Source organism: Porites lutea, chromosome 13 (genome assembly GCF_958299795.1).
Source record: "Porites lutea chromosome 13, jaPorLute2.1, whole genome shotgun sequence".
Classification (NCBI taxonomy): domain Eukaryota; kingdom Metazoa; phylum Cnidaria; class Anthozoa; order Scleractinia; family Poritidae; genus Porites; species Porites lutea.
This window is the reverse complement of record NC_133213.1, coordinates 15,510,381-15,537,518: the sequence shown is the minus strand read 5'-3', so window position 1 is coordinate 15,537,518 and position 27,138 is coordinate 15,510,381. Positions and strand designations below refer to the sequence as shown.

Below are 27,138 nucleotides of genomic sequence, written 5' to 3'. Positions count from 1 at the left end.
AGATTCAGACATACGTTCATGCGCCTTCATGTACAAACACTTTTGATTTACATTGACGCAACAAAACATGCCAGCGAATAAGGACAACAGCGTTGTTTTTGACAGAGTCGTTTATTCAAAACCCTTATTCATCCTCTGGCCAATCAACTCAAATGAGCCAATCAAATCCCAAAGTGAATATAATACGTTGGCAAGTTATGATTGATTTTGTTTTACTAGCTCCTGATTGGTTAAGAAAAGAACACGTGCTTTTTCAGTCAATCACAATTAAAGGGGCTGTGTCACGGCAGTCCAGTTCATTTTGTTTAATTTTGCCATTTACTCGCCCTCAGTCGCTATGGAACTTAAAGAAAGCAAAGAAATTACATGTAAATGACAAAATCAGAGATCCGAGACAAACAAATATGTCTCCTGAGCATTATTTTTGAAGTTGCAGGCAGCATGGATCAACTTTGAAAAACTGTTAGGCTGAACAGTTTTCAAAAACCCTAATTTCAATCCGTTTCAGTCTTCTTCAGTTTTACCCATCCGTGGCATCTGTTTCTGTTATGTTTTTTTAACCTTCCTTTAAAGTTTTAAGCGGTTATTTTTATGTTTCTCTTAGTTTAACGGGCGTTTTGTAATTTCCTAATTTGGCTGAATTTCGTGACACAGCCCCTTTAAAACCAGTGCAAAATCAAAGAAATAACAAAATTTCTGTCTGTACTTGAGTGAAAATTACTCCAGTTTTAGAAATTTCAATTTGGTCTTAGCTAAACTTAGTCTGAGCCAAATTTCTTTAGTTCACAGATTCACTTATAGATCGTTTCTCAAGACGTCACGTCCTCCACATTGAAATGCTAATACACTAAAACGGCTGCCATATTGGTGTATAAAAACAATTATGTGGTTCTTTAGTTGCGTAGAATTTTAGTAATGAGTTTAGACAGGCCCGCGACAAATGAAGACTATGATGGCTCCAAAATGGCGGCTTCTAAACTACCCCATAAGTAGGAATATAATCAGATGGGATATAAGGCCATTTTCTATTCATCAGGATGTCTTATTTCACTTTGAAAGCTGTGTGTGTGAGCCCTAGCAAGCTTAGCTACAAAGGGGTGGGGTAAGGGAAATATCCAGCCTAAGTTAGAAGAGGGGTGTGTCGTATATCAAGTTTTCTGTTCAACGTATATAAAGGAGGAAGACTTTGCATTTTTTAATCCTATTTATGACTTCACTCGTCAAATATTTACATCTCGACCTGACAGGCCTCCAGTGGTCTCCTTTGATTTAAAGTCGCGGGTGACCGGCGAGATATCACAAAACGGATGGGATGATCGGAAGGATATCAGTTTTATACTCTCCTGTGAATATCAAAAGAAATACAAATGAGAGATCAATATAGGGACGATTCGGAATCCCAACAACGATCCATGGTCAGCAACGTTTTGGTCCAACAAGCTAGGCAGAGTGAGCTAAAAAAATAACAATATTTAATATATATCTCATGGGAGTGAAGGTTATCTAACCTTGAGCCATTCCCATTTATTTACGAATTTTGGCCAAGAAACCCAGCTTGTTGGACGCTGGGGTAAAGCATACATGAATAATGTAGTACGTATGAGAGTAGCATATAACATGGAAAGTCATCCTTTTGTATATCACAGCAGAAACCTAAAAAGTTTGTTAGAACATAGTCGAAAGCCGTTTTATGTCGATGCTTACGGTGCTACTGAGTAGACGTCACTTTCTGTTTTGAATAGACAGCAAATTAGTTATTCGTAATTTATAGGATCAGGGGCACCCAACGACAATTTTCGGAAAATTATCTGTTCGGAAGACGATTTGAGGTCTAGAATTTTCGGATCATTTTCTGACAAATTTCTTGCTTGCCTGCCTCTCCTAGGATTTTCGAACTTCAAAAAAATCGTATAATTGCCCATTTTTAACAGATTTTTACCCTAAAAAGGTCACCTAGAATTTTCGGGAGCCTTTTTTCTGGCTGAAACTTTCGAAAAGGTAAATTTTGATCCCTATAATTTTCTGATCACTACACTTTCAGCTAGGAAATTCGAACAGATGAAAAATTTTTAGGGGATAAAAATAAGCCTTTATCTACCGTTTAAATACTAAAGTACGTTCAACAATGCTATGTTTATGTGGTTTTGAACTATACTCTCGTTGGGTGCCCCTGTAGGATCTGGGGCCCGTTTCTCGAAAGTCTCAGAAAATTTTCGGGCCCTAAGGTAAATTTTTGAAGTCAAAACCTGTTGAATAGTAGAGCAGCTCCTGGCTCACAAACCAGTCAAGTTTGCTTCGCGAACTGATATTTTTATTAGATCATTTTCGAAATTATTGGAACCTTGATCTTGAATGCAAACACGACAAAGATGAAATAGCTTTTCGGAGCGGAAACGCCGTTATCAGAACTTTGAAACAGGCCCATGGAAAGAAAAGTCCGCCAAACCGTGTTTTTCGCCATGAATCCCGCATTTGTGCTCAAATTTTGGCGAATCCTGCCTCCCGTAACAGTTGAAACCCAATATCCCGTTAACGTTTCCCGAATCCCGCACTTTATTTTGGTCAAATCCCGGATCGCGGGAAAAAAAACCCTTCCGGACCCTGAATTCAGGCTGACTGCTACTTTCGTCAGTTTTTTAACTAAGCATTTGAAAGACGAAAGAAGCAATATGAAAATTAAATAAATCATATCATTTATATTAGTATTTCCTTAACTCTCTTTGCTTGTTATCGTATTTCAATCGGTAACACTGCGTATAGGAATAGTAATGCTGAATAAACTTGTTGTTGTAACTTTGTTGAATTTAGGGTACTGTTTTGATAAATGTATAACTTTTGAGTGTTAGTCCACGGAATATCGGCTTTGTGTAAGTTAGAGACAAATTGAAATAATGTCCTGTTTTGATTTCTTTAGTATTTTGTTCTAATAAAAGGCGAATTTTTAACTCAAGGACTATACTCTGTGTAATATAATGCAACGCTTTCCATGGTCCCTTTCGGTGTACGTATTATGGCGGAGTCTTAAAGGTCAAGTGAACCAAAAAATTGACATATTTTCTTTTGTCGCTTTACCTTCACCAAACACTAAAAAGAACCATCCTAAGTGAGATTTGGGTAAATATTTTTCTTCCCAAGCCTTTATAGAAAGATAAAAGATCAAAATCCGAGCATTTCCGAAAACTTCACGAAAACGTTTCTGAAATGGCCGCGTGATAGACTGGAGACTACGTGACGTCAATGTTGGTCTTTCAGGGCGGAGAAACTTTCTGCGCAAGCTTCTGCGCATCCCTTATCGCCTGCGTTTGTTTGTCTCGTTCTGTGAGAGTTCTGACTGAGACTGAATGAAATACACGAGGTGCGAACGTTTGCTCCTTGTAAAGGCTTTTTTTTTTGTTTTTTTTTTTCTTGTTGTTGTTCAGTTCGTCCCTTGAAAATTACTTCTGTCTGAGGAGGAATAAAACGTTTTGAACATTTCCAAAGAGGTTTGTATTTTTCTGATAATTGTGCATTCGATTTGTGAATTGATTTTTTTGCCCAGCGCTTCGCCTTCTTTCGCCGGACTGAATTATATACCGCTTGTATTCTGCTATTAGTAGTCACGGTTAGTTTTTTTAAATGCCCAGTTTTATTTACCTTTGCAGAACCAGCTTTATCCTTGTCTTATGTCAAAGAACCGTAATGCTACCGCTTGCGAGTGAACAAACTTGAGCGCTTAAAACTTCCTCGGAACTTTAGAAGGCCAGCAAGCTTACTCGAGAAGAAAAGACTACTTCGATCATTTTTCTGTTGCTCAAGTAATAGTAGTCAGAGTTTTTTTTCCTTTAGTTTTTTCAGTATTAGTTACATAGTTTTGTTATCTTTCTGTCCGCAAATTTTCCTTTTTCTCGCTGTGAAGTAGCAGAGACCGACAACTGCCGGCAGTGACTCCAAAACAATCGACTCTTTGCCCGTAAACAATTGCTGGAGCTGGATTTGACTGACGCGAGCAAAACAAATCCTTATGTGCAGTTTTCTGTATTTTCTAATGATTCAGTTTGCTGAGTTTAATTTGCTTGAATGAAGACCCTCGCATGGACCAGTTATTACTAAAAGGTAGGTTGTTAAAAAAATTTAACAGTTGAAGCGGGCGATTGAATAAATGCCTTAACTGAACCAATGCACCAAACATTTCCCTCCCCCCCCCCCCCCCTGGTTATTTCTAATGGCTCGTCCCTTAGACTGTGTTAATGTTCGTCTACGGGAGGTCCACAAGTTCCAAACATAACAAAGTATTTAGCACTCTTCATGAGTTTCTTTGAACGTTAATTTAATTACTTAGCTGGACAGGCTGATCTATTAGTGAATCGTGGTTTTATGCTAATCTCCTTTTTTCACTGACTTATTTGCTAACTCAGCAGTTTTATCATCCGAAGCTTGAAAACGTCGATCAATTTAACCACAAAACCAGTTCTAGAACAATACGCAATGTTCTAGAATGTACTAGAATGTTAGGTGAAAACAACTCCACCTGAATCGCCACAATCAGAGCAAACCCTGGAGTCCCTAATAACAATCGACTCCCTGACAGTTCTTAGGCTTCTTACACAATGTTGATGTTATTTAGCAGCCTGCTTAATATTTCTTCCAAGTGTCACTTTTAGACACAAAGGTAAGCCTCTTTGAACAGTTTCCCTTTTTTCACTGTAGATAAATTTATTGCAAGGAACGGGGAGTGAACGTTTTTGAAAGCAGCCGCTGAACATTTTGTTTGTTTAACCCGGGTTGACCAATTAATCTCAAATAAACTGAGATGTTTTCATTCTTGAACGTTTAGCTGCAGAAATATTTAAGGCCTGAGTTTAGCACTCTGCCAAATACAACACGTGGCATAAAGGCAGAAGGGCGTTGATTTGGGCCTTTTGCCTCCTCTCTGTTGATCTCGCAAGCAAAAACAGGCCGGCCACGACTAAAAGCATTATTTTCCTGTCTCGTGTCCTGTCTCGTGTCTCGTCTCCTGCAACAAGCCACTCGGAAGTGGAGTCAGTGGATGGTTCTGAAAATAAATATTTGAAATGCCTAGCTATTTTGAGAGCATTCAGTACTTAAGGATCTAAATAAACTATTCTAGAGACTACACTCACTATATTTGTCTTTGAACGTTGTCATGATAGTAATCTGCGAGAAGCAACTATAATCTCGTCAAGAGGGCCCTAAATCAAAGTACAAATCCTAACGGCAGTTTTAAAAACGCGTAATCTCAGTGCTTGTTGAACAGTGGAATGTAGCCATAGTTTCCTTTTATCCTGTATATTGGGTCTGCTCAGTTTAAAGAAACCTCACTTTGAAAGGTCTCCACGAATTCTTTTCGTCCTGTTGTCATCAAATCACAATCATATCATGATGAGCAGTTTTTGTCCATGCGTTCAGTCATGTTTCATTGAGAGGACCAAAAAGCGAAAAGGAAAAGAGGGACTTTCCCTTAGATCCCAGCTTTCTCATTGGTTGATGTGGTCTAACCGTACTTTTAAGAAGTTAGCCTTTTTGCGCAGGCTCTACCAGCGAGAGCTTAAAATCAAAACTGTCCGTCACACTCGGTCACCTGCCAGTCGTTAGAAACTGCCGATAGCTTTTTCTGTCATTTTAAAACACTTCGAAAAATGTCACTGTTAAACGTGTGTCTACTGGTCCAATCAGTAATGTTGGGCTTAAAGGTAAGTGCAGGAGTAAGTGTTACACACGCACTCACAGTATCAGTCAACTTATGCAAGGAATGGACAAACTTAGATCTTAGAGAAATCGCTCTCACAGAAGTTAAAAGTCAGTAAATTTTAAAGTCTTTAACACGTAATAATATGTTTTAATCGCGAGATTGAAACATGTTATAACGTGGTTTAAAGCTTTTTAGCGCCCCATCCGGCGATCGCGACCTCATGCAACACGCGGAAATTAGAGATGAGACCTTACTCAGCGATTCCCAACTTGTTATCGTTGCTTCCTTGGAAGAAGATAAAATAAGAAAAATAGTGGCTCTCTAATTACCTGAATGGTAATATTTTCCTATAAAGCGTCAATAATCGCTGCAGTAAGTGAACGTTTTCCAGAAGTATTACCAAATTAAACTTGGTATCTACCTTTAACAGAAGCACGCTATTTACGGCACACGTTAAAAAACGGGGATTAGAAATCAAAGTACGCGGAAGCCTGGTAAAGGTTTAAATAATTCAGTTCGAAGTTTGTGACTCTCAATACAAATATTATGATATAATAGAACCCCATTGATAGTTAATGACTCAAGAGGCAGGATATTTTAGCCAAAGAAATCGCACTCCTTTCGACCTTATCAGACCAGGATATCACAAAAATAAGACGGCTCTGACAGCTCAAAAAGACAAAAATTCACGAACCGTAACGAGCGTCCAAATTAAAATTTATTGGCTAACTTTCTTTCGGGCAAACAAGATAAATGTTCTACTAGCTGACAAAACGCCAAAATAAAAAATACCTCCTCCTACCTATTATTGCTTTATTATAATTTCAAGTGAACATTGGCCTTCATAGAATGCCTAATCAACTCACGTTAAACAGATTAGTTTTGGAGGGAGCTAATTATATTATGATAAATTATTTTATTGTCCACTACGTTCCTTTCAGACGCAAACAAATGGGTTATAGATCTTTTTGATATAAAAGTATTGCCAGATCCGAGAAACAGGATAAAGACATTTGTGACGTATGCTTTTTATACTTCAAATTAACAAAAACTCAGTGTGTTTAAGGGAACTCTGTTCCTTTCTCTTTCGACACATAATTAATACACGGAAAATATGAAAAAAATGTGGTTCATCGATATTGGTTATGGCTTAGTAAGTAACCGACATTTGAAATTGCGGGCAAATTAACCCCGCCTAATCTAAAACAGGAAGACGGGCATTTCCTGTTGTATCAAACAACAACTTGCGAAATTAAAAGGAAAGATCATGGTGAAAGTAAACATGGGCTAAATATTATTATTAGAATTGTGATCTAGGCTGGAAATCTAGGAAGCTCTAGCTATTGAACTCAATATTTTCTTGCTCATTGAACAATTTTTTTTGTCTTGCCGTTCGTGCGTAGTCATGTTCCGCTGTCTGGAGACATTAGGACAGTGTTTGCTCAAGCAGGGTTCTTGACCTCCTTTCATTCATTGTTGGCCTCTCTGCAGAGGGACTTTCCCTTCGATTTTTTTTTTCTCTCTGATTGGATGGAATATTCTTTTGATCTCGTATCGATATAAGTTTAGTTATCCGGTAATTGCATCATCGTCACGTGTCCGTTCATGATACCGTCGCTGAACGGCTTTGATGACAGCCGAATAGCTGTAGATTACTCTCGCTTGAATTTTCCTTGACTGCGAAAAAAGTCCCAATAATGTACAAAATCTGTTCATTGATAGTTCTGGGCATTATTGAACTGGTGGTAAGTTGAAATATTTGTCTATTTACTGAGTTTAATGAGTGACTTACTTAAGTTTTGTCTAGCTTAAAACACACCTCAGACGTGCCCACAGTTTTTATAAGTATCGGCAGTGTTGGTCACATATCTGAACGAAACATGACATAAAGCCATAAACTCTAAATTGTATTTTGCTTACATGAACGCTTGATGTAAATTGATGTACACGTGTTGCACCAGACAACACAAGTCTGGTGTTGCACATAATCATGTCCAAGAAACTCGAAAATTATCATGACTAGTCTGGTTAGAGACGCTCTGTTGATTGTGTCATTCCTAAAAAGCGTTTTAACAGTTGCTGGTCCTATAAACGTTTTAGCAGTTGAAGCGGGCGATTAACTGACCGTAACTGAACCGACTAACCATAAAAGCAAGACACTTCGGACTATTTACATGATGCCAATCAGTAAAGGTGTACCTTTTTTCTCGCTGGATCCTTTACGCGGCTGATGTAAAGATGCAAAGGAAATATTAGTTTAGAACTAATGCGCTGTGGAGAAATCTGGGAATGAAGTGCCTGATCTTAAATATGGCCGAGAAATTCCTGGGAATACTTCCTATAACGGATAGAGAGTGCCTTTCTTAGGCTTCCAGTTCACAATATATAAGGGAATTCCGTCCCGACCGGTTGAATTATATGAATCGGTGGGGAAATCTGTAGTTTAGGTATTTAAAAGGACTTTTAGTTAAAATGTTCCGAATAGATTATGGTTGAATCACTGTAAGGTATTCCCCAGGGGTATAACTTTTCTACAATGGTATGCATAAGAGCTAGGCTAAGGGGTCGGAACCGGAGCTCCGGAGCAGCCTTCTCCCTGCCCCCGCTCCGCTTAGCCTCGGGTAGAAATCGCTCAAATCAACCCCTAGTTAATTCTACTTCTGCTCTCGCAAAACGTCTTAATCTCTAATGAATGGAGCTACGAAATAAAAGTTTTTTTATACCCTCATCAAGGTTCATGATCTTGGTTATAAAACCGAAAACACACGACGAAGAAACCAATTTCATTTGAGACTTAAGTGAGTTCATGTTATAAACAATCCCGGGCTAAGTCCGATGGCAAATGCAAATTATTACCTTAAAATAAAAAGACTTCGTGACAGCTCTTCAACAAAACTTGCCTTGTGATGTGTCAAGAGTCAAGAAGGGAATTAATTCTAAAGAATAAAACTATGCTGCTTGATGCGTGTAAAAAAAATCAAGGTTTTATTTCCCTCTTTCAGGTTAAAAGCCGCAACAATTATGCCCTCCAACTAATCAACTACCATTACTACTGTATTAACTTTGGTAGATTGAAGACCTGAATGATCAGTTTTATTTCATATCCTTAAAAATTCGACAGTTATTTATCAAAAGTTCTAATCACATGACAGTATGTAGCCGTCAAACGGAAATGAAGCCAATACAGGAATGTTCGTCAACAGGAAATCCACATGTTTCAGGCATAACAAAGTACGAGTTGCTTTGAACACTAATTTAATTTCAAATTACTTAGCCGTATAGGTTAAACTATTATTTTGAATCGTGGTTTTATGTCCTAATATCTTTTTTTCACTGATATACGCCAACTCAGCAGAATTTTATCATCCGAAGCTTGAAAACGTCAATCAATTAGACCACAAAATTAGTTCCAGAACAATAGAGAATATTCTAGAATGTACTAGAATGTTAGGTGACTGCTCGCCACAAGTCAGAGCAAACCGCTGGAGTTCCCTAACAATCTAACAATCAACCCACTGACAGTCTAGGCTTCATGAATGTTGGTGTTAGCAGCTTTAATATTCCTTCAAGTGTCACTTTTAGACACAAAGGTAACCCTCCCTCCTTCACTTTAGGTAATTTATTGCAAGGAATGGGAAGTGAACTTTTTTCGAAAGCAGTCACGCGCTGAAAATTTTCCATGTTTAATCAAGGCATCCCTTCCTGACTAGAAATTTTGACCAGGCAATCTCAAATAAAGATGTTTTCATTCTTGAAAGTTGAGCTACAACCTCTAAGGCCTGAGTTTAGCACCCCACCACATACAAGACGTGGTATAAAGGCAGAAGGGCGTTGGTTTGGGCCCTTTGCTTCCTCACCTGCAAGTAAAAAGAAAGGCCACGATAATACTGAGCATCTTCCTGCCTCTTTGAAGCGTTTATCTTTTGGTATTGTCTTCCACGTCACTCGGAAGTGCATTGAAAATATTTGAAATACCTTTTGGCTATTTTAGGAGCAATCTGCTTGAAGATCTAAATAAACACTTGTTGTTCTAGAGCCTATTTGAACGATGTCATGCATGATAGCCTACGTTTCGCAGCTATTGACACCTTCGGGCCGGACCTTCTTAAGTGTCCGCTTAATAGAAGTTGTAAAAATTGTTTGTTAACGATCAACATTCAACGGTTACTCTGTACCGTGATAAAGTTGCATGTTGTTTAAGTTCAAGTTCATTATCTTTCATCACCAACTTTTAATTTGATTGTTAATGCAAAAGCATTGATTGTCTTCAGTACGTATTTCAACGACTTAATCCAATATTCAGCCCGGTGTCCGCTTAAAACGCGTTATCTCAATTCTTGTTACACAATGGAATGTTGCCATAGTTTCCTTATTATCCTGCATATTGGGTCTACTTTTTTTTTTTAACGGCCGAAGTGTCTCAGCCTGGGTATTTATTTTTCTAGGTATCACAAGAGGGTCTCAATGGGGTGGTGGCATTTACGGTTATCGGCTAATATTTTGGCTCTTTTACGGCTATCGGTTAATTTTTTTCAGTTACGGTTAACTATAAAGTTAAAAATTAACTTCTTTGTTTCAAAGAGTTAAATATCAATAAACCTGTATTTTTTTGTATCTTTAAAGCAAAATATATGTCTTAGGATCATCTCGGGATGAAATAAGTCATTCTTCTGAAAATTTTTTTTAATTTCATAAATCATTCTTTTAGAGTATTCCACTTCTAATGTCATTTTACGCATAGAAAACGTTTGTCATCTTTTGCATCTTGGCGTGATTTCCTTTTCTTCAGGGGCTACTGAAAAATTAAAATTAAAATTCTCTTTGATTGGTATTTCCGAAACTTGGCTAAATGATTCGTCGTCGTCAGTCGACATCGACGGTTACAGTTTTGTTCATAAAAGTAGGGAAAATAGATCCGGTGGTGGAGTTGGTCTGTATGTTTTTAGCAATGTGAATTTTAAATTTCGATGCGATCTTGATTTTTCGTTGCCAAACGTCGCAGAATCTTTGTTTATTGAAATTGTTCAGCCCCAGGGAAAGAACATTGTTGCTGGTGTGATTTACAGGCCGCCAAACCAAAACGTTGATGAATTTTTAACAATGACCAATGAGCTATTAAGTAAGATTTAAGTAAGGTATGTTATTTAATGGGTGACTTTAACTTCAATCTAATGAACCACCAATGTCATTCCGTTACTGGTGAATTTTTAGATGCGCTATATTCAAATATCTTCTTTCCATTGATTACGCGCCCTACAAGAATAACTTGTCATTCGGCAACTTTAATTGACAACATTTTCGTCAACCAATTTTTCGATAGATCCAGGAGTGGACTGTTTTTCACTGATATTTCTGACCATCTGCCTATATTTTCTATTCATTTCGACACCTCAATCTCAGCATCTAATGAATTTGTTTTTGTTCGAGATGTAAATCAAGTCAACACAACTAAGTTTCTATCGCACTTGGAGAGAATTGACTGGTCTCAGTATGCCACTCTTGATGATCCAAATAACGCCTATAACAGCTTTTTCAAACAATACTCTACGGCATATGACTCATGTTTTCCTTTAAGAAAAACTAAGGCGAGCAATTACCGTTTGAGAAAGCCTTGGTTATCGAAAGGACTTCTGAAGTCGATAAGAACGAAAAATAAGTTACTTGTACCATACCTTATATTTTGTCAACTCAGTCTATGTAATTAGTTAATTTATACTTACCTTCATTGTATTTTGCTTTCGATCCTGGCCTTACCGTTACTGTTAACTTTATTTTTACTCTGAGGGAGCCCAATGTCTATAAGCCTCATGGTTTCTGTTTGGGCTTCCTCGCCACTTTCATTTGCTTTTGTGTAACTGTCTTGTTTTATCGTTATTTGTATTTTGTGGTAAATCAAATAAAGTTAAGTTAAGTTAAGTTAAGCTACTGATTTGTTCTTCGCGTCGCTTTGTATTTGCTACCCTCTTCTCTTTTTACTACCACGATAGGGTCTTTACCCCACTGAAGAACAGATTGTACAACGAAACTAAAAAAGAACAAGCATACAGATTGAGACTCGAACATTTCTGTGACTCTCACATTTACAAGTGTCGGAGCCAAGCTGAGAAGTACGCGGCTTTGAAGATCTTTGCCGCAGTTTTCTCATTCTCTTAAAATGACATGAACTCTTAGTTTAAAATAGAAAAATTAGTGTAAACACCAAGAGACGCACGAGTTGGGGCAAAAACCGATTTATTGAAAACCATAGGCAATAAAATAGAAACCAGGGAGGGTAGGGAGGGTAAAACTAGCGAGGATGGACCGCGAATGACCTTCGAACTGATGCTTAACCAGATATAACCTAGAAGAAAATACTTTAACGCGAAAATAAATAAACTGTCAGGCACAGTACACTCTGTAAGAGAGCGAGCTCCTGCGAGAGACTTGAAACGTTGACAATACTTGCCAGTGTGAAATCTGCTGAGAGAATCAGCTAACCAATTATCACACCCGCGAACTGAACGGACAATGTGCGTGATGTTATACAAGGCGAGGAGCAACCAGAGTTCTCGCAAGCAGCGCTGCATGAAAACATTAGGCGAGTGTTGAGAGTTTATGGCTGACACGCAAGTGGCATTATCGGAGAGAAGCTCGACTCCAAGGCCCTGTAGCTTGGGAGCCCACAGTTTGATTGAGACGACGACGGTGAGCAATTCCAACTCGTTAATCTGCCTTTCTTGGGTGAGAATGAAATCCGGAAACTCTCTGTGAAAACACTCGCCGAAACAAACCGCACCGCAACCGGTGAGACACGCGTCAGTAGCAAAAAGTTCGGGATTAGAGACCATGACATCAGAAGGAATTACGGAAACACCATTATACTGCGAGAGAAAGTACTGCCACCAGTTTATGTCCGCGCGAAGAGCCTCGGAGATTGGATGAACTGTTCGCCTAGGCGCCGAAGAGCACGAACGAAGAGCATTTAAGAGACGACTAATGAAGGCCCTGCCTGGCCGAACGCACGCGGAAACGAAGGACAGTTTTCCAAGGAGCTGTTGAAGCTCGCGCTTGGTAAAAGAACATTTGGTTAGCCACGCGTTAAGCTCGAGTTGTAATTCTTCAACACGGAAGGCAGGGGCGGACAAAGTCATGTCTAACGTGTTGATCCAAATGCCCAAACAAAGCATTTCGTGAGATGGTGGAGAATCTTTCTCAGGGGCGTCCATCAATCCCAATTCTGCAAACAAAGAGTTCATCCGCTGAAAAGAGAGCTCAGACGAATCAGTGGATTCAGCGCCGTAAAAGTCGTCGATGTAAACGTCGACGGAAATGCCTTCAGTGTTCAAAATGTAAGCGACGCTCTTGGTGGTACGCTGACAGATCATAGTGGCTGAACGCAGGCCAAACGGCAGGGCAGTGTGAAAGTACAAAGACCCATCAATGTACAAGCCTAACAAAGGGTAATCCTGCAGGTCGATGGGGATTTGACGATAAGCTCGCCGTAGATCTTTTTTAAAGACGTGACAACCACGACCCGTGGCGTTGACAAACTCGACTAAGAAAGACGCAATTTGAAGAATTGATCCAGATAGTGATCCGAACTGATACCGTCATTTACTGATAAACCTTCAGGAAAACTAAGATCGTGAACGACACGTAGCTCGACAGAGTCACGCTTTGGTACACAGAGTAACGGAGAAATAACGCAGTCCGCGTTGAAAGGGTTACAATGAAATGGACCAAACACTGATTGGTAGGAGAGTTCCTTGGCAATGTAAGTGGACAAGTATGACGAGTTCTTAACAGCAGAAGGATGATTGTGAAACGAAGAAGACGCCAGAACGTCTGATTGATAATTAATAGGCCAACCATAGCGAAGAAAGTCAATAATTACTCGATCCTGATAATGTTCGGATCACTCACCGTTTCTGGGCAACGTGTCGTAAAGTACTCGATAAAAATCGTCTCGATTTCATGGCCTCTCGATTACGTTCTCGGCAGTCGAATCGAAAACGTGAAATCGAGACTCGTTGCCACATGTCTCGATGACTCGTTTCAGAAACGAGACACGTTAAAACGGGGCCTAAAACGTTATCGAAAACGTAGGGCAAAAAACGAGACTCGATTTTTCTCCAAAACGTAGGGCCCAAAACGAGACTCGATTTTTCGTGTTCGTAGGGACTCGTTCAAAAACTAGAAGCTGGGGAAGGTTAAGTCCAAAAAAGTCAGAAAGTTATCCCCTAAAAAAATAGCCATGCGCTGGCTTCAAAATATCAGAGAAGGGAAATAATGTGATGCGGTTTTTCACTTGTAAGGGCAATGGCAACGAACGGATTGAGCGTCGTCTGGGGTAAATACTTTATTTATACATGGGTAAGCCGAAAATCAAATGGTTCGCGCCATTCCGTTGGGAATCGTCAGATTATAAACCATTGTGAGGTGATTCAAATTTGCAGAGAACTCTGCAGCAGCAGCAACGGTAGGTCGTTCTTTTTTATGTGAAAGCAGGGGCGGATCTAGGGGGAGGGTGCAGGGGGTGCGCACCCCCCCCACTCAGATGACCTGCGGCAAATTTCAAGACTTTTTCAATAATTCAGGACTCTGTACGAACCCTCTGATGAGATGATCCAATGAAATTGGCTACTGCAAGAAAATAATTGGCCCATTTGTACCAAAAGGTCTTGTGACATTTTTTAATGAAAATGAAAGTTAATTTGCCTTCAAAAAACCATTAGTGGGTCACATCTTAAACAAAATCATAGTGATTGGTTTTTCAAACCCATCATTTTCTTAAAATGAATAAGTTCATGGCTGGTCACGTGTCAAGCATTTAACATTTAACAAGATACAAGCTAAAAGTAGTTTTTGGCCACCATGTCATCCCCTATGGTGGCCAATACAAATTATACTGTTTTGTTGAAAAATCAACATGCCTTAAAATATCTCAGTTGTATGCATTTCCTCTCCAATTTCAGGTGTAAGATAATTTTATGTGCTCTATCAATTTTTAGCATCAGCAAGATTCCAACTCATTGTTTAAAGAAACGATTGGTCACATGACCTCTTAGTACGAATTGTAGTGGCCTGTTAGATCACAATCACAACAGAAGTAGGATGAAGACTTTGATATGTACAACTGTAAACGTGTAGTCAACAACTACAAGACACCACACCACCATTGTAGAATTCTAAATCCTATACTAAGGACGCTATCTATTAAAGCTCGAATAAGTACCTGCCCCCTCACTCATGTATTTTTATTAAGTTCTCGTGGATTAATTTTTTTTGCTGTGAAAGCTAGGCACTGGATATTTTAGTGCCATGAACTGTTATCAGCTAATTTAATGTCAAAATAAAATCTTGTTAAGATTTAAAAAAAGCTTCATTTCTCTTCATCACCCCATTAACCTAAGAAGGCATTAAACACCATTGTATTAGAAACAGGGTAACAGGGTTGGTAAAAATCAAGTTTTGTATATAAACCCTCCCTTGATATGTAAACCTTATCAATAGGACTTTCCTTATTTAAGAATGTAACTGCTGCTCTCTTTAGGTATCTCTGGTACACCTTTCTATGGTGAAGGCACCAAAGGTAAAATAATATTACTATTTATCACAAAATGAACATCTAGTGCAATTGTTATGTTTTGATATTTTCTTGGCACAGGTAAAACACCAATTCTGTCTTTGTTTGACAATAACTATCATGCATTAATGTATCCATATAGTTACTTTAAAACTTCACCAATACATAAGGTCTTCAAAGAAATTTTACCAGGACTTGCAATGTAGAGGATACTACATGGCCATGCAGAAAAAAAAAAAATAAAAAATAATAATAATAATAAATAGAATAATATGAGTGAGCGCAGCAATCTAGTGAAATATTTCTTCAACAAGAGAAGAGAAATTCCGTTTCTCCAAGGGGCCATGTAATGTCCTCTTTTTTATATCAAAACACCAGTGATAAACCAAACAAAAACGCTTAACAGTCTTTTGCCTCGAAAGGCGCCAATTTTTATGTTGCCATAGCAATGGTGATATCAATTCACATGAGAAGTTTTTTCATGTTTTCTCACCTGGTATTTTTAATTGGTGCTTATATAATAAAAATGAAATAAGGACATGGTTAGTTAGACACCCATCATCCAAAACATGCTGATGTGTATAACGTCAGTTACATTAGAAGTTTATTGATCAGGGTAAACGTGAGTATATATAATACACCTAGTGGTAATTATCAAACTAGCATTGCTTGCAAAACAAGAAAAAAGTAAATGACTGCCATGCAGTTAATGAGATTTTTACCATTTTTATCAAATTCTGTTTCATTATTTTTTTAATTAGTGGGCACAGTAGTTGAAGACCATTCCCCACATGGCCTGGGAGGTAAGTCAAATTATTACCATATTATTACCAGAAAAATTTCAACCTACATTCTTAAAAGTAAAAATATTTTGAGGAAACAAATAAAATATATCTTCAAGGTTTCAGCTGTACACATGGGCCCAAATATAATTATTATTCATTCAAAATAACCAGTTTCTGATTGGTTAAAACCACACACATAACATAAATTCACCATAACCAGCTACTGTGGACCAAATTTGGCAAGAATTTTGTCATATTGAAACAATGTTCTCAAATGATCTCAAAAGTGTAGCCAGGTTGCAGATTATTTAACTGTTGTCCAAAAAAACCTGAGGACAAGGTTCATTTGTTTAGGTCGTGAGAAACAAATGACCTAACAGTCGATGGCTGAACAGTCGGCGGAACATTTTAACCATTTTATGGCGAAATAAAGACATCTGCCATTTAGAGTACCAGTATATCTGCAAACTTGGAATTTTTTTTGGAATGAATAATATTATTGAATTTGGCCTTCATAGTAAAATGAAGAATTCTGCAGATCTCGGAGGGTGTTATCGGACAAGGTGGATAACACCCTCCGAGATCTGCATATGTGGATTCTATTCATAGTGCTCCTAGGTAATACTTAATGTCCAAAGGAAAATTTTCTTTTGCAGAGAAAACCAACGTGACCTCCAGAACCATTGAGTTGGTACGCTGTGAACAGCGTTTATTGGACGCCTGCCAAGGAGAGGACACCTCCATGCCATGCTTTCTTGTTCACTCATTTGAAGAGGTAATTCATAACTACAACAAAACCCCATTTACACACACTAAAAAAATCGGCACGGCATGCCAAATTTTTGGCAGTGTGCCTCATTTACCCGTGCCGAGACAACCTCCAGGAGGTAGTCTCGGCACCCCTAAATTTTTGAGCACTGTTGCCACATTACATTTGAGACCGATACGTTTACACGTCAAAAATTGGGAGTGCTGTGCCTTAAAAATCATCAGCACCGTGCCAAAAATTTGGCGTGCCGTGCCGATTTTTTTAGTGTGTGTAAATTGGGTTCAAGATATAGGTGGAGCATGTTTTAGCCTTGAAGCAAGTTATGAATCCAAGCTTTACGTGATAAAAATTCCAAACAGTAATGTTGTGGATGCTCAGGCCTGCATTGCTGAACTCACTGAGTTAGAAAGCATGACAGAAGACCAGGCGAAGAGTTTAATCAACTCCTGCCTCCCCAAGACCTGTATTTGAGACCCTCTTCCAGCATCAATACTGGAAGAGTGCATGGACATGAGATGATCAACATATCAATTGGAAACTGCTAATGTGCCGGTGCAACTTAAGGAAGCTATGATAAGGCCTAAGCTAAAGAAAGAGTCCCTTGACCATGAAGTGTATTCCAATTTTATACCCATCTCTAACTTAAAATTATGTTATGTCCAAGATGATAGAGATCACAGATGACGTCAAAATATGGTAAAACAAAGAAGTGTACACGAGCCGCAGATGATGTACAGACCCAGAGCAACCACGAATCTATTTGTTTTATATACTGTACACATACCTGCCTCGTACCGCTTCACTGTTCGAATTTGTGCTGATTTAGGCCCAATCGCTACTTTTCGTCTCTGTTTCCTCTTTTTTCTTTATCTTACTTGTAAGCTTATACGGTTTTTTCGGAAATTTTTGGAACGTCTTTTATTGCTCAAAGCAGAATAATGGGAACAGCGAGTCTCTCGTAGCGACGACACACGATGGCAACTGTTGTGAAGATTTCTTGTAGTTTAGAGATTCTCAAGTTGTCATGAGCTCTTTCTGTCTCCGTTTCTCCATTTTTCTTCTTTGTAAATAGCTCCCGCTGGACTTTTTTTTCGAGGCATTAATCCGACAAAACCGCGCGCCACGTTGAAATTACCATGTACCCGTACTCTAATAGATCATACGCAACGACCAATCACAGCCCGTAGCATCGCATCATAATTATCGCGCATATATTATAGCGCGATTAAGTTTTTTATGTCATACCAAGATTAAGCAAATCACTCGTGACAGTTTCCACTCTATACTGCCCGAGAGCAACACCTAACTGGTATAGAGCGGTTTTCACTTGACTGTCGAAAGGGATTGGTTTTGGTTTTGGTTTTGGTTTTACTACGCCCTTTGGTTGGCTAGTGTATTTACTTTGGTTTTGGTTTTACGACAGTCAAGTGAAAACCGCTCTATGTATTTTACCATACTTAGCTTTGCTGGCAAGCACGGGAAAATGCCGTCCCAATAGTGGTAGTGACCCTCAACCCCCAGAAGCAAAACAATTCTGGCAGGAAGGAGATTCTGAGGTGAGCATGTACAAAGGAACAACACATCTAACATGAAATCTCAAATACTGTTCCCATTAGAAAGTACATTCAATTTTATAGAGTCAAGTAGAGGCTGTTTCCTTTTAGAACACAGCAGTGGCGGATCCAAACCTCCAGAAAAGGGGGGGGGGGGGGGGCAGGGCGGTCATTCGGACCATGACAAAAGTGAAAGGGGGGGGGGGTTGGCCAACCACCCGGGCGCCCTCTCCAGGAACCGCCATTGCACAGTAGTAGTGCACTACATTCAAATGTACTTGAGCTATATCTTAAATAAAAGCTGATTATGTATACCCTCTCCTCGCTCTAGTAGTTTCTTCCTTTTAAGGAAGGGACAAAATGCTCACTATCATCTTTGACCATTAATCATATCCTCACTTGACAGGGGTCTCCGATACCTAATGGGACAAATGACAGGCTCTTTTTATTGGATGGCAGAGACATCCTCCATAGATGGCCGGAGAGGTAAACGATTTGAATTTGCATTATCGGTTATCAAAACTGATATTGAAAGTGCAATTGTCGGTGCAGACAGAATGAAAAGAAAGTCATGAAATAATTTTCCTACTCTTTCCTTAACTTTGTTCCAAAAAATGACCATTGGTCAAAGGTTATACTGAACTGCGAGACAGAGGAATCAGTCTAGTGAAACTAAGTAATAAAAAACATCCAGTAACTGTCAGATTTGTGCCTTACAGTTTGTACCATGTTTGGTGTGCGGTACATCGCCGACACACTGATGATATTGTCGCCATCATCAACTTCGGCCACACCCACCTTGATGAAGGAGTTCCAAGGTAGGTGAAATAATTAGCACCAAGACAATTAACTCTCGTATGGAATATGTATTCTTTCATTTGGATATTCAATATTTTCGTTTTTGGTTATCGCGTTCTTCAAAACGCATCCTAATCTGGTGTGCATGTGGCACTAAGGTAGAAATGTTCTAGCTATCACGGGCGACTGCAAATTAGCCGCCTCTATTAACTATATCAGGGGCACCTCGGCCGGGAAACTGGACTCCTTTCGACTCTATTTCGGATCCGTGATCTTTGCGTAAAATTTACGTTCGCAATTAAAATAGGGGCAATGAATGAAAGGTCGCACATAAGTTTAAACTAGAACCCGGCCAACTTCACGTTTAATCTCAACACTTTATATATTGCCTCAATTTCTTTCACGATAACGTGATAATAGCGTTAACGTACGTAGCCAAAAACGCGTCAGTGGAAATCAAACTTAAGTGAGGAACGCGTATCCTCTAGTTTAATACTAATCAGTAACCGTAACCCAGTACTAAGTAAACGTTCTGATTATTTGTGTTTTGTGGGGGTAATCACTAATAAATTGGTGTGTTTTTTGGCATGTAACTGTCAGTTTAAATACATGTACCCGGCTAAACTTTAATTTGTTCTCAAGACCAGGGAACACTGAAAAATTTAGAGTCACCCCAGCTGTTGGGCATAGTGTGTCGTTTAGCCTTTTTATTCAGAAAGGGAGGAAAAGTCAACCTTTTTTTATGTGTATTTTCAGACAGCAACATAGACACACAGAAGCTCCGGAAAGTGATCTGTGAAGCCATGGAAAAATGCCAGCAGTTATCTGCGGAGAGGTACGTTCCTTGTTTATTGAGACAAGATATCGCTAACAAAACAGGAAAGAAATCCCAATATTTCACTAAAGGCTAGATTTTTTTATTCCTAAAATCGGCGCTGAGCATGATGCTTTATCTAAAATATAATTTTAGCTATGGATAAAATGAATTATTTAACCACAAGAAATCCATGACTAGACACACGCCTTTGTCGCTTTCATTCCTCGAAAATGGTCCCATAAATAATTGACCTAAGGTGGTGGAAAGCAAAACCGTGTTCGTTAAAATGTTTATCAACGAAGGAAACGATTGAAAAATCTACATTTCTGGAATATTAATGAGTAACATTATAATAAATAAATAAATAAATCGACCTATCATGCCTAGTTGAGGCTGTGAAAAAAGCTAAAGAAGCTGGTGCTTTGTTGTCTCAACAGAGGTACGTTTTTTTTTCCGAAACAAAGATTTCCAAGCTGATAATAGAGCGGGACCAATGTGTTTCTTTGGAAGTAAGCGAGGGCATTATTCCACGCACACATGCAATACAGAAGGCTTCACATATGAACATAGTCTCACGCTCTGTCTGCTCCGATTCACTGGTAACAAAAAGAGAAGAAAAGAACTCGTGAGCTCTATTAATGGAAGATTGTTTACTATGCAGGGAAAAAATTTCCGAATGGAGAGCGCAAAGAATTGCGCAGGATGAAGAATTGCGAGAAGTTGGTACAAGTGGGGGTAGTGCAAATTCCAGCCAAAAAAAAGGGGAAGAAGGCAAGGGTGACGATGGCGAGCGAAAGATCATTGAAAAGGTAAAGATAAAGAATTCTGCAGAGTTCCTACAGCTTTCACTGAGTAAAAGGCAAATGATAGTTCAGTGTTTGTTGGTATGGGTTACGACGCTGATCTCGTCCAATAGCTGGTGACAAATGAGGTCTTTTGGCCCCTTTTATAAGAAGAAACGTGTTCCCGGGTAAGAGGGCCACCCTCCCAGCCGAGGCAACTTTGGCGAGCGTTTATATGAGAAATATATGTCGACCTCTTTACCCGAGCCGAGAGCTGCCTTCTCAGTTTTGCCAAGGACAACAGCGCTCGGGCGTGCTCTGATTGTCTCGCTTTGTCAGAGTTGTAACAACAGGGCGAGATAAAGAGTTTATAAAATGGAGAAAAGTTAGCCCGGCTGTAAGGGTGACCCCACCATCGGAAAAGCGAGACCCAGCGAGGCAAGTCTTCCTTATAAATATGACTTGGGTGACACAATAAGAGTTGACAATGAAGTAAACGTGAACCCTCTTGTTGATTATCATTAGCAGAGACGGATAAGAGAGGCGAGGAAGGTAAGAGTATCCGACGAGCCAGAAAGGGGCGTCCATATACGCCTGAGAACAAACTTGGGAACCAGGTCAAGGAAATTCAGAAATGGAGCTCAGTTCCAGGTAAGACGCAACATTACGTTTCCAGGTTTTATTAGAACTTTAAGTCAATTTAAGGCTTGCTCCGTGATAATACGAGGATATCATTAATTTATGTTCTGTTCGGTTTCTGCTGTTCGTAAGATGGATTTGAGACAAGGTTTATGTTTGCTTTTCATGATATAGATTTGAACGGTTTTGTTTGTTTAAAACGCGATGGAGTGACAGCAATTTTTTTTGTTCGAAAACATGTTTAAAACTACTTCTCGATGGCATTAAGGTAAGCACAAGCGCAAGCACGAACAAGCACGAGTGCTCTTATTTCACCGTGAAAACAGCTCTCCGCATTCCCATTTATGCTACCGTGTGCGTTTGTGTTCACTAACACAAGAGTCCTGTGGTTAACTACGCTCTTATGCATCGCCAGTGAATCCAGGGCCTAAGACTCCAGTTTGCAAAAGATTAGAAAACGGTTTCATTACGTCTTCTTAAACATTATGGCAAACTAAAATCCCAGAAATAAAGTCCTCAGCTCCACAGAATAACACCAACGTTCATTTAGTCTTCACAGTCTTTCGCCGCGTGTTTAATGTTTACACAAATTATGGATTTCTTATAATTTTATGACAGGAAGTATATGACTGGGCTGGTGCTATGCAAGACATGCCGTTATATTTTACGTTACACCGGGGTCAAACATTACGGACCCACGACGAGAGGGTTGGCCCTTTGGACGAGACTCTGGACCTCACGGAAAGAGTAAGTGGAGGCCGAATTTTGTGTAGCCTCATCTCTAAACTGACGGAGTTGTTTTATGGTCAAATAACTGAGCCTCGATTTTGTGAAAAGCCGAATTGGTGATTTTTGTGATTATCAAGCACCTTAGTCATGTGGAAAGCAATCTCAATCTCTCTCTCAGGAATAATATGAGGCGGATAAACGAACATAAAATATTTTTTAGGTCAAACATGGGAAACCACTGAAATGCAATGTCGAGACAGGCAGCTAAACAGCAAAACGTGCAATTCCAATATGACGCTGTAAGATTCAAAAGCATAAAAAATATAACTGTGACGTATACGAACTTTTTTCGGTGATTGTTCTCCCAATTTTTCCACACAGGACGAGGAGGAAGTGACTTCATCTTTTCCCTCTGAGGTTAGAAAGAACACAATAATGTATGGTTCGATTCTACCTGTAACCAATAGACCACCATGTTAGGGGAAAGCTGCAGAATCCGGCCCGGGAATGTGTCCGGAGGGGTGGTAACAGGTAGAATTGAACCATGCATAATCCGTGCATAATTCGTAAATTTAGAATGTATCGTGTTCTGTCGACATCAAAAGCACAGTACATATAAAAAGCAATGAAAAGGATCTTTATAATACAAAGGTAGACAGAGGCAGATTTTACGCATTGTTGAACAGAGCTTTTGTCTACACCTATAGAGTAACGACAGTTAGGAATACAAACGTAGTAGTGCCAATTTCCGAGATAAAGTAAGGGCCAACGATACAGGACCAGGATAAAATTGTAATCGGTTCTATCTTAAAAATAAAGAAAAGCCCATTTGAAATTTGAACAAGAAAACGGGAACTGTATCCCACAAAGAACAATTGACTGAAAACAAAGAACAACAAAAAAGGGACAAGGGAAAAAGAAAAGAAATCCCCCATGACAAACGAAATCTCTGTAACTGAGTCAGGACGGGTAGGACCCCAATGTTCTTAGAAACTTTTACCCAAATGACAGACTTGAAACAGACTTCTCCATCAAACCACGACACTTGGGACCAGGTTCTTGAGAAGTTCAACCCAGACAACCGACTTCTTAATTGAGCCAGGACACTTGGGACCAGGCTCTTCGTGAGCCAGGACACTTGGGACCAGGCTCTTGAGAAGTTCAACCAAGACAACCGACTTCTTAATTGAGCCAGGGCACTTGGGACCAGGCTCTTCGTGAGCCAGGACACTTGGGACCAGGCTCTTGAGAAGTTCAACCAAGACAACAGACTTCTTAATTGAGCCAGGACACTTGGGACCAGGCTCTCCGTGAGCCAGGACACTTGGGACCAGGCTCTTGAGGAGTTCAACCCAGACAACAAACTTCTTAATTGAGCCAGGACACTTGGGACCAGGCTCTCCGTGAGCCAGGACACTTGGGACCAGGCTCTTGAGAAGTTCAACGCAGACAACATACTTCTTAATTGAGCCAGGACACTTGGGACCAGGCTCTCCGTGAGCCAGGACACTTGGGACCAGGCTCTTGAGAAGTTCAACCCAGACAACAGACTTCTTAATTGAGCCAGGACACTTGGGACCAGGCTCTTCGTGAGCCAGGACACTTGGGACCAGGCTCTTGAGGAGTTCAACCCAGACAACAAACTTCTTAATTGAGCCAGGACACTTGGGACCAGGCTCTCCGTGAGCCAGGACACTTGGGACCAGGCTCTTGAGAAGTTCAACGCAGACAACATACTTCTTAATTGAGCCAGGACACTTGGGACCAGGCTCTCCGTGAGCCAGGACACTTGGGACCAGGCTCTTGAGAAGTTCAACCCAGACAACAGACTTCTTAATTGAGCCAGGACACTTGGGACCAGGCTCTTCGTGAGCCAGGACACTTGGGACCAGGCTCTTGAGAAGTTCAACCCAGACAACAGAGTTCCAAATATAAAATGTAACAAGCCCTGGGAAGTGAATACGAATAGACGCTTGTCCTATTTTCGGTAATGAACTGTAACTATCTTAGTGTCAAGACTTAGGTGGAATTTAAGGCACCGCTAGTAACTTGTTTGGCCCACTATTTGGCATTTCTGGGAAGTATTCTACCCACGAACGACAACAGTTGTCCCACAGACGGACATGCTCGTTGTACTTTCGTGGGGAGAATACTTCCCTTTCTTTTTTTTCTTTTTTTTTTCAGGTGTCTTTCAAGGGAAGCTTTCCATACAGCAGTAAAGACCTGTCAGATACTATAGAAGGTAAGGATACTTACTGTATTATCAACAATAAACTAACATTTGGCACAAGAAAACACAATTAGGACGTAACATACTTTACTTCTGGTGTCAGTTGAAGGTCTATGTTCATCCTAGATTTAATGTGGTAGTTCGTTTCTTTTTTTCATCGGTCATCGTAAAAGTCCCATTGAAAGAAAAAAATGGATACGGCGCGTGACTGGTCCGTTTCGGAGAACGGAAGTGGCTGCGCTAACGGATGAGATGTTCATGGCAGAGAAACGCGTGACAAAACCCTAAGTACGTTTACGTGGGAGGGAGGCCAGGCGCAGGTGCACCACAAATGACTCTAGTTTGAGATGCGCCACCTGATTTATCAAGAAGCAGATCATTTTAGGAAATTAAAGATTAAATGGTGGTTATTTTCATTGACAGATGAACGGAAGGACCCAGAAGAGGAGGCCGCGGAAGAGGAGACTGGGGAAGTGGCGCAAAAGAAAAAAAGAAAAAGGAAAGATAAAAGAACGACTGCTTCGCGGGAAAAGAAGAAAAAAAAAGAAAATGACAAAAATCCTTAGTTATTAATTATTTTTCCTACATTAAAGATAAAGTTATAATTAAACCAAGAAGTAAGACTGGGATGATGCCTGGGTATATTCTTAACATGTGAAAACAACTCTATAAGATTTACTATTTTTATTCTTATTTCTAGTACTCAAGATGCATGAGTAGAGTTAATATTGGCTACAAAAAGGGGACTCTTTGATATTGTGTATTTGACAGATAAAAGTGGAATTAAATTTGCTTAAAATGTTCCGAGCCTCTAAGATTGAAAATAAAACCAAACGCTCACATGAGCGTGTCCATGGTGAAACGGTTTGGATTGCTCAGAACAGAGTTGATTTTGCTTATCTTCGTTCATACATGTATATAAAGGAGTAAACTATTTAGCTCTTAAATGCCCATGTTCACCAACGTGACTTTGTGAGCGGGTGTTTTTGTTTTGAAATTTGATTGGGCAGAGTGTTCGTTTTTTTCACGCATGGCCGAAGCGTCACTCTACACACACTGAAGGGAGAAACTTTCAACTTCGCCAAATTATTTTTCTGTAGTATAGGGCGAGCAAGGCCGCATGGGTGAACATGCACCTTTTTTTAAAAGGCAACTGAATTAGCCCTTGGTTGCACTTGACGTTTTTGGCCTCTCTCGTTATAGCTTGAGTAACAGGCGTTTCTGAGTGAGAAGGGGGAAGAGAGAAGCGAACAAGAGGAGAGCTAAAAATCTCCTCTCCGGTAGCCCATAAGGATGGCCTGATACTCAGGCTACCCTCGTTATAGGTTTAAAAGTAGAATAGTAATATCAAATCATTATATTTTTCTGTTTCATTAGTCAAGTGCTTCGTTAAAGCAAATACAAAAATATATTTCCAAAAGAACATTAGAGATTAGAGTCAGGTGTTAATATAGCAGTGTGATTTTTTTTTTTAATTATCAACTGTATATATTGAGTGGTTACCATTAGTCGAAGTCACACCATCCCATAATGATTGAGCGGCTATACAATAGTTAAGATAAAAGCTTCAACAAATGATTTTTTTGTTAGTATTATCAATTGTTCCTTATTTTTCCCCTCTTTTGTATGGCCGCTGGCTAAGTAGATTTTTTTGAGAACCTTTAATGTGATCCTCAGTCGAAATGCAAATAGAATTTTTCTCTTTCTTATCAAAAATGTTGTTGTCGTAATTATTTGCTGGTGTCTTTTCAATCTTATTTTCCATCTTTAACCTTTTCTATCTAGGGGTGCCTACCTTTTACAAAAAAACAAAAAACTTTTCAAACATCTTGAAAATATAAATATGACTATTAACTTTCACATAGTACAGAACGACCTGCTGAAATTTAAAAGAGTTGTCTGAAAATTTGAATCACCTCACAAGGGTTAATCTGACGATTCCCCAGTGGAATTGCGCGAACCATGTAAAAGTTATGGGAATTACCCCAGAAGACCCCAGAAATCTTATCTACACTCAATCCTTTCGTTGCCATTGCCCTTACAAGTAAAAAAGGTATCACATTATTTCCCTTTTCTGATATTTTGAAGCCAGTGCATGGTTATTTTTTTTCAGAGAATATTTTTGGCACATACATTAATTTTTTGGGAATTTACCCTCTCACGGCAAATACCTTTCTGATGGTGTAATCCCTCAGAGTTAGTTTTTGAACGAGTCCCTACGAACACGAAAAATCGAGTCTCGTTTTGGGCCCTACGTTTTGGAGAAAAATCGAGTCTCGTTTTTTGCCCTACGTTTTCGAGAACGTTTTAGGCCCCGTTTTAACGTGTCTCGTTTCTGAAACGAGTCATCGAGACAGATGGCAACGAGTCTCGATTTCACGTTTTCGATTCGACTGCCGAGAACGTAATCGAGAGGCCATGAAATCGAGACGATTTTTATCGAGTACTTTACGACACCTTGCCCAGAAACGGTGAGTGATCCTAATGTTCTAAATAGTGAGACCAAACATTAACGTTGAAACGCGAGTGAACCAAACGCTTAGCGCCCAAGAAATTGAGCAAGCCAAACGCTCTAACCTCGTTGGACAGGACAACGAGAGAACGTAGTCAGGAGGACTGATCAGCGCCAGTGGAGGACGAAGTTGACGAGGAGGCTGACTGCGATGCAGGGATTGGGTATTTGCGCTTGGCGCACGTAGGCATGGCGTGGTCTGGAGAATCACAAACCCGACAGCGATGGACTGCATTGTAACTAGCATCAGAAATGGCACAACTGCATTTA

General features: G+C 39.7%; 3 protein-coding genes across 6 annotated transcripts in view; 2 read left to right on the top strand and 1 right to left on the bottom strand.

Moving 5' to 3' along the window:
- The window catches only part of LOC140923003 (uncharacterized), a 144,862-nt gene that overhangs the window by 94,955 nt on the left and 22,769 nt on the right, over positions 1-27,138 (top strand). The window lies entirely within an intron of this gene.
- LOC140923492 (uncharacterized) lies at positions 11,612-14,919 on the bottom strand. The gene is made up of 3 exons (XM_073373577.1): positions 14,904-14,919; positions 12,131-13,223; positions 11,612-11,714 (listed from the first exon to the last, which is right to left on the bottom strand). The coding sequence occupies exons 1-3, from the start codon at positions 14,917-14,919 to the stop codon at positions 11,612-11,614; spliced, it is 1,212 nt and encodes a 403-aa protein (XP_073229678.1).
- LOC140923066 (uncharacterized) lies at positions 15,132-25,747 on the top strand. 3 transcript variants are annotated; one of them, XM_073373127.1, is made up of 13 exons: positions 15,132-15,260; positions 16,016-16,057; positions 16,696-16,814; positions 18,270-18,364; positions 18,768-18,847; positions 19,081-19,179; positions 19,916-19,994; positions 20,638-20,785; positions 21,284-21,409; positions 22,016-22,144; positions 22,508-22,543; positions 24,311-24,368; positions 24,780-25,747. In XM_073373127.1, exons 3-13 carry the CDS (start codon positions 16,782-16,784, stop codon positions 24,920-24,922), a joined length of 1,026 nt encoding a protein of 341 aa, XP_073229228.1. In that variant the 5' UTR covers positions 15,132-15,260; positions 16,016-16,057; positions 16,696-16,781; the 3' UTR covers positions 24,923-25,747. The 3 variants fall into 3 exon arrangements, with proteins under 3 accessions (XP_073229228.1, XP_073229226.1, XP_073229225.1); XM_073373125.1 differs by lacking the exons at positions 15,132-15,260; positions 16,016-16,057 and having other exon boundaries at positions 16,638-16,814; positions 21,287-21,409; XM_073373124.1 differs by lacking the exons at positions 15,132-15,260; positions 16,016-16,057 and having other exon boundaries at positions 16,638-16,814.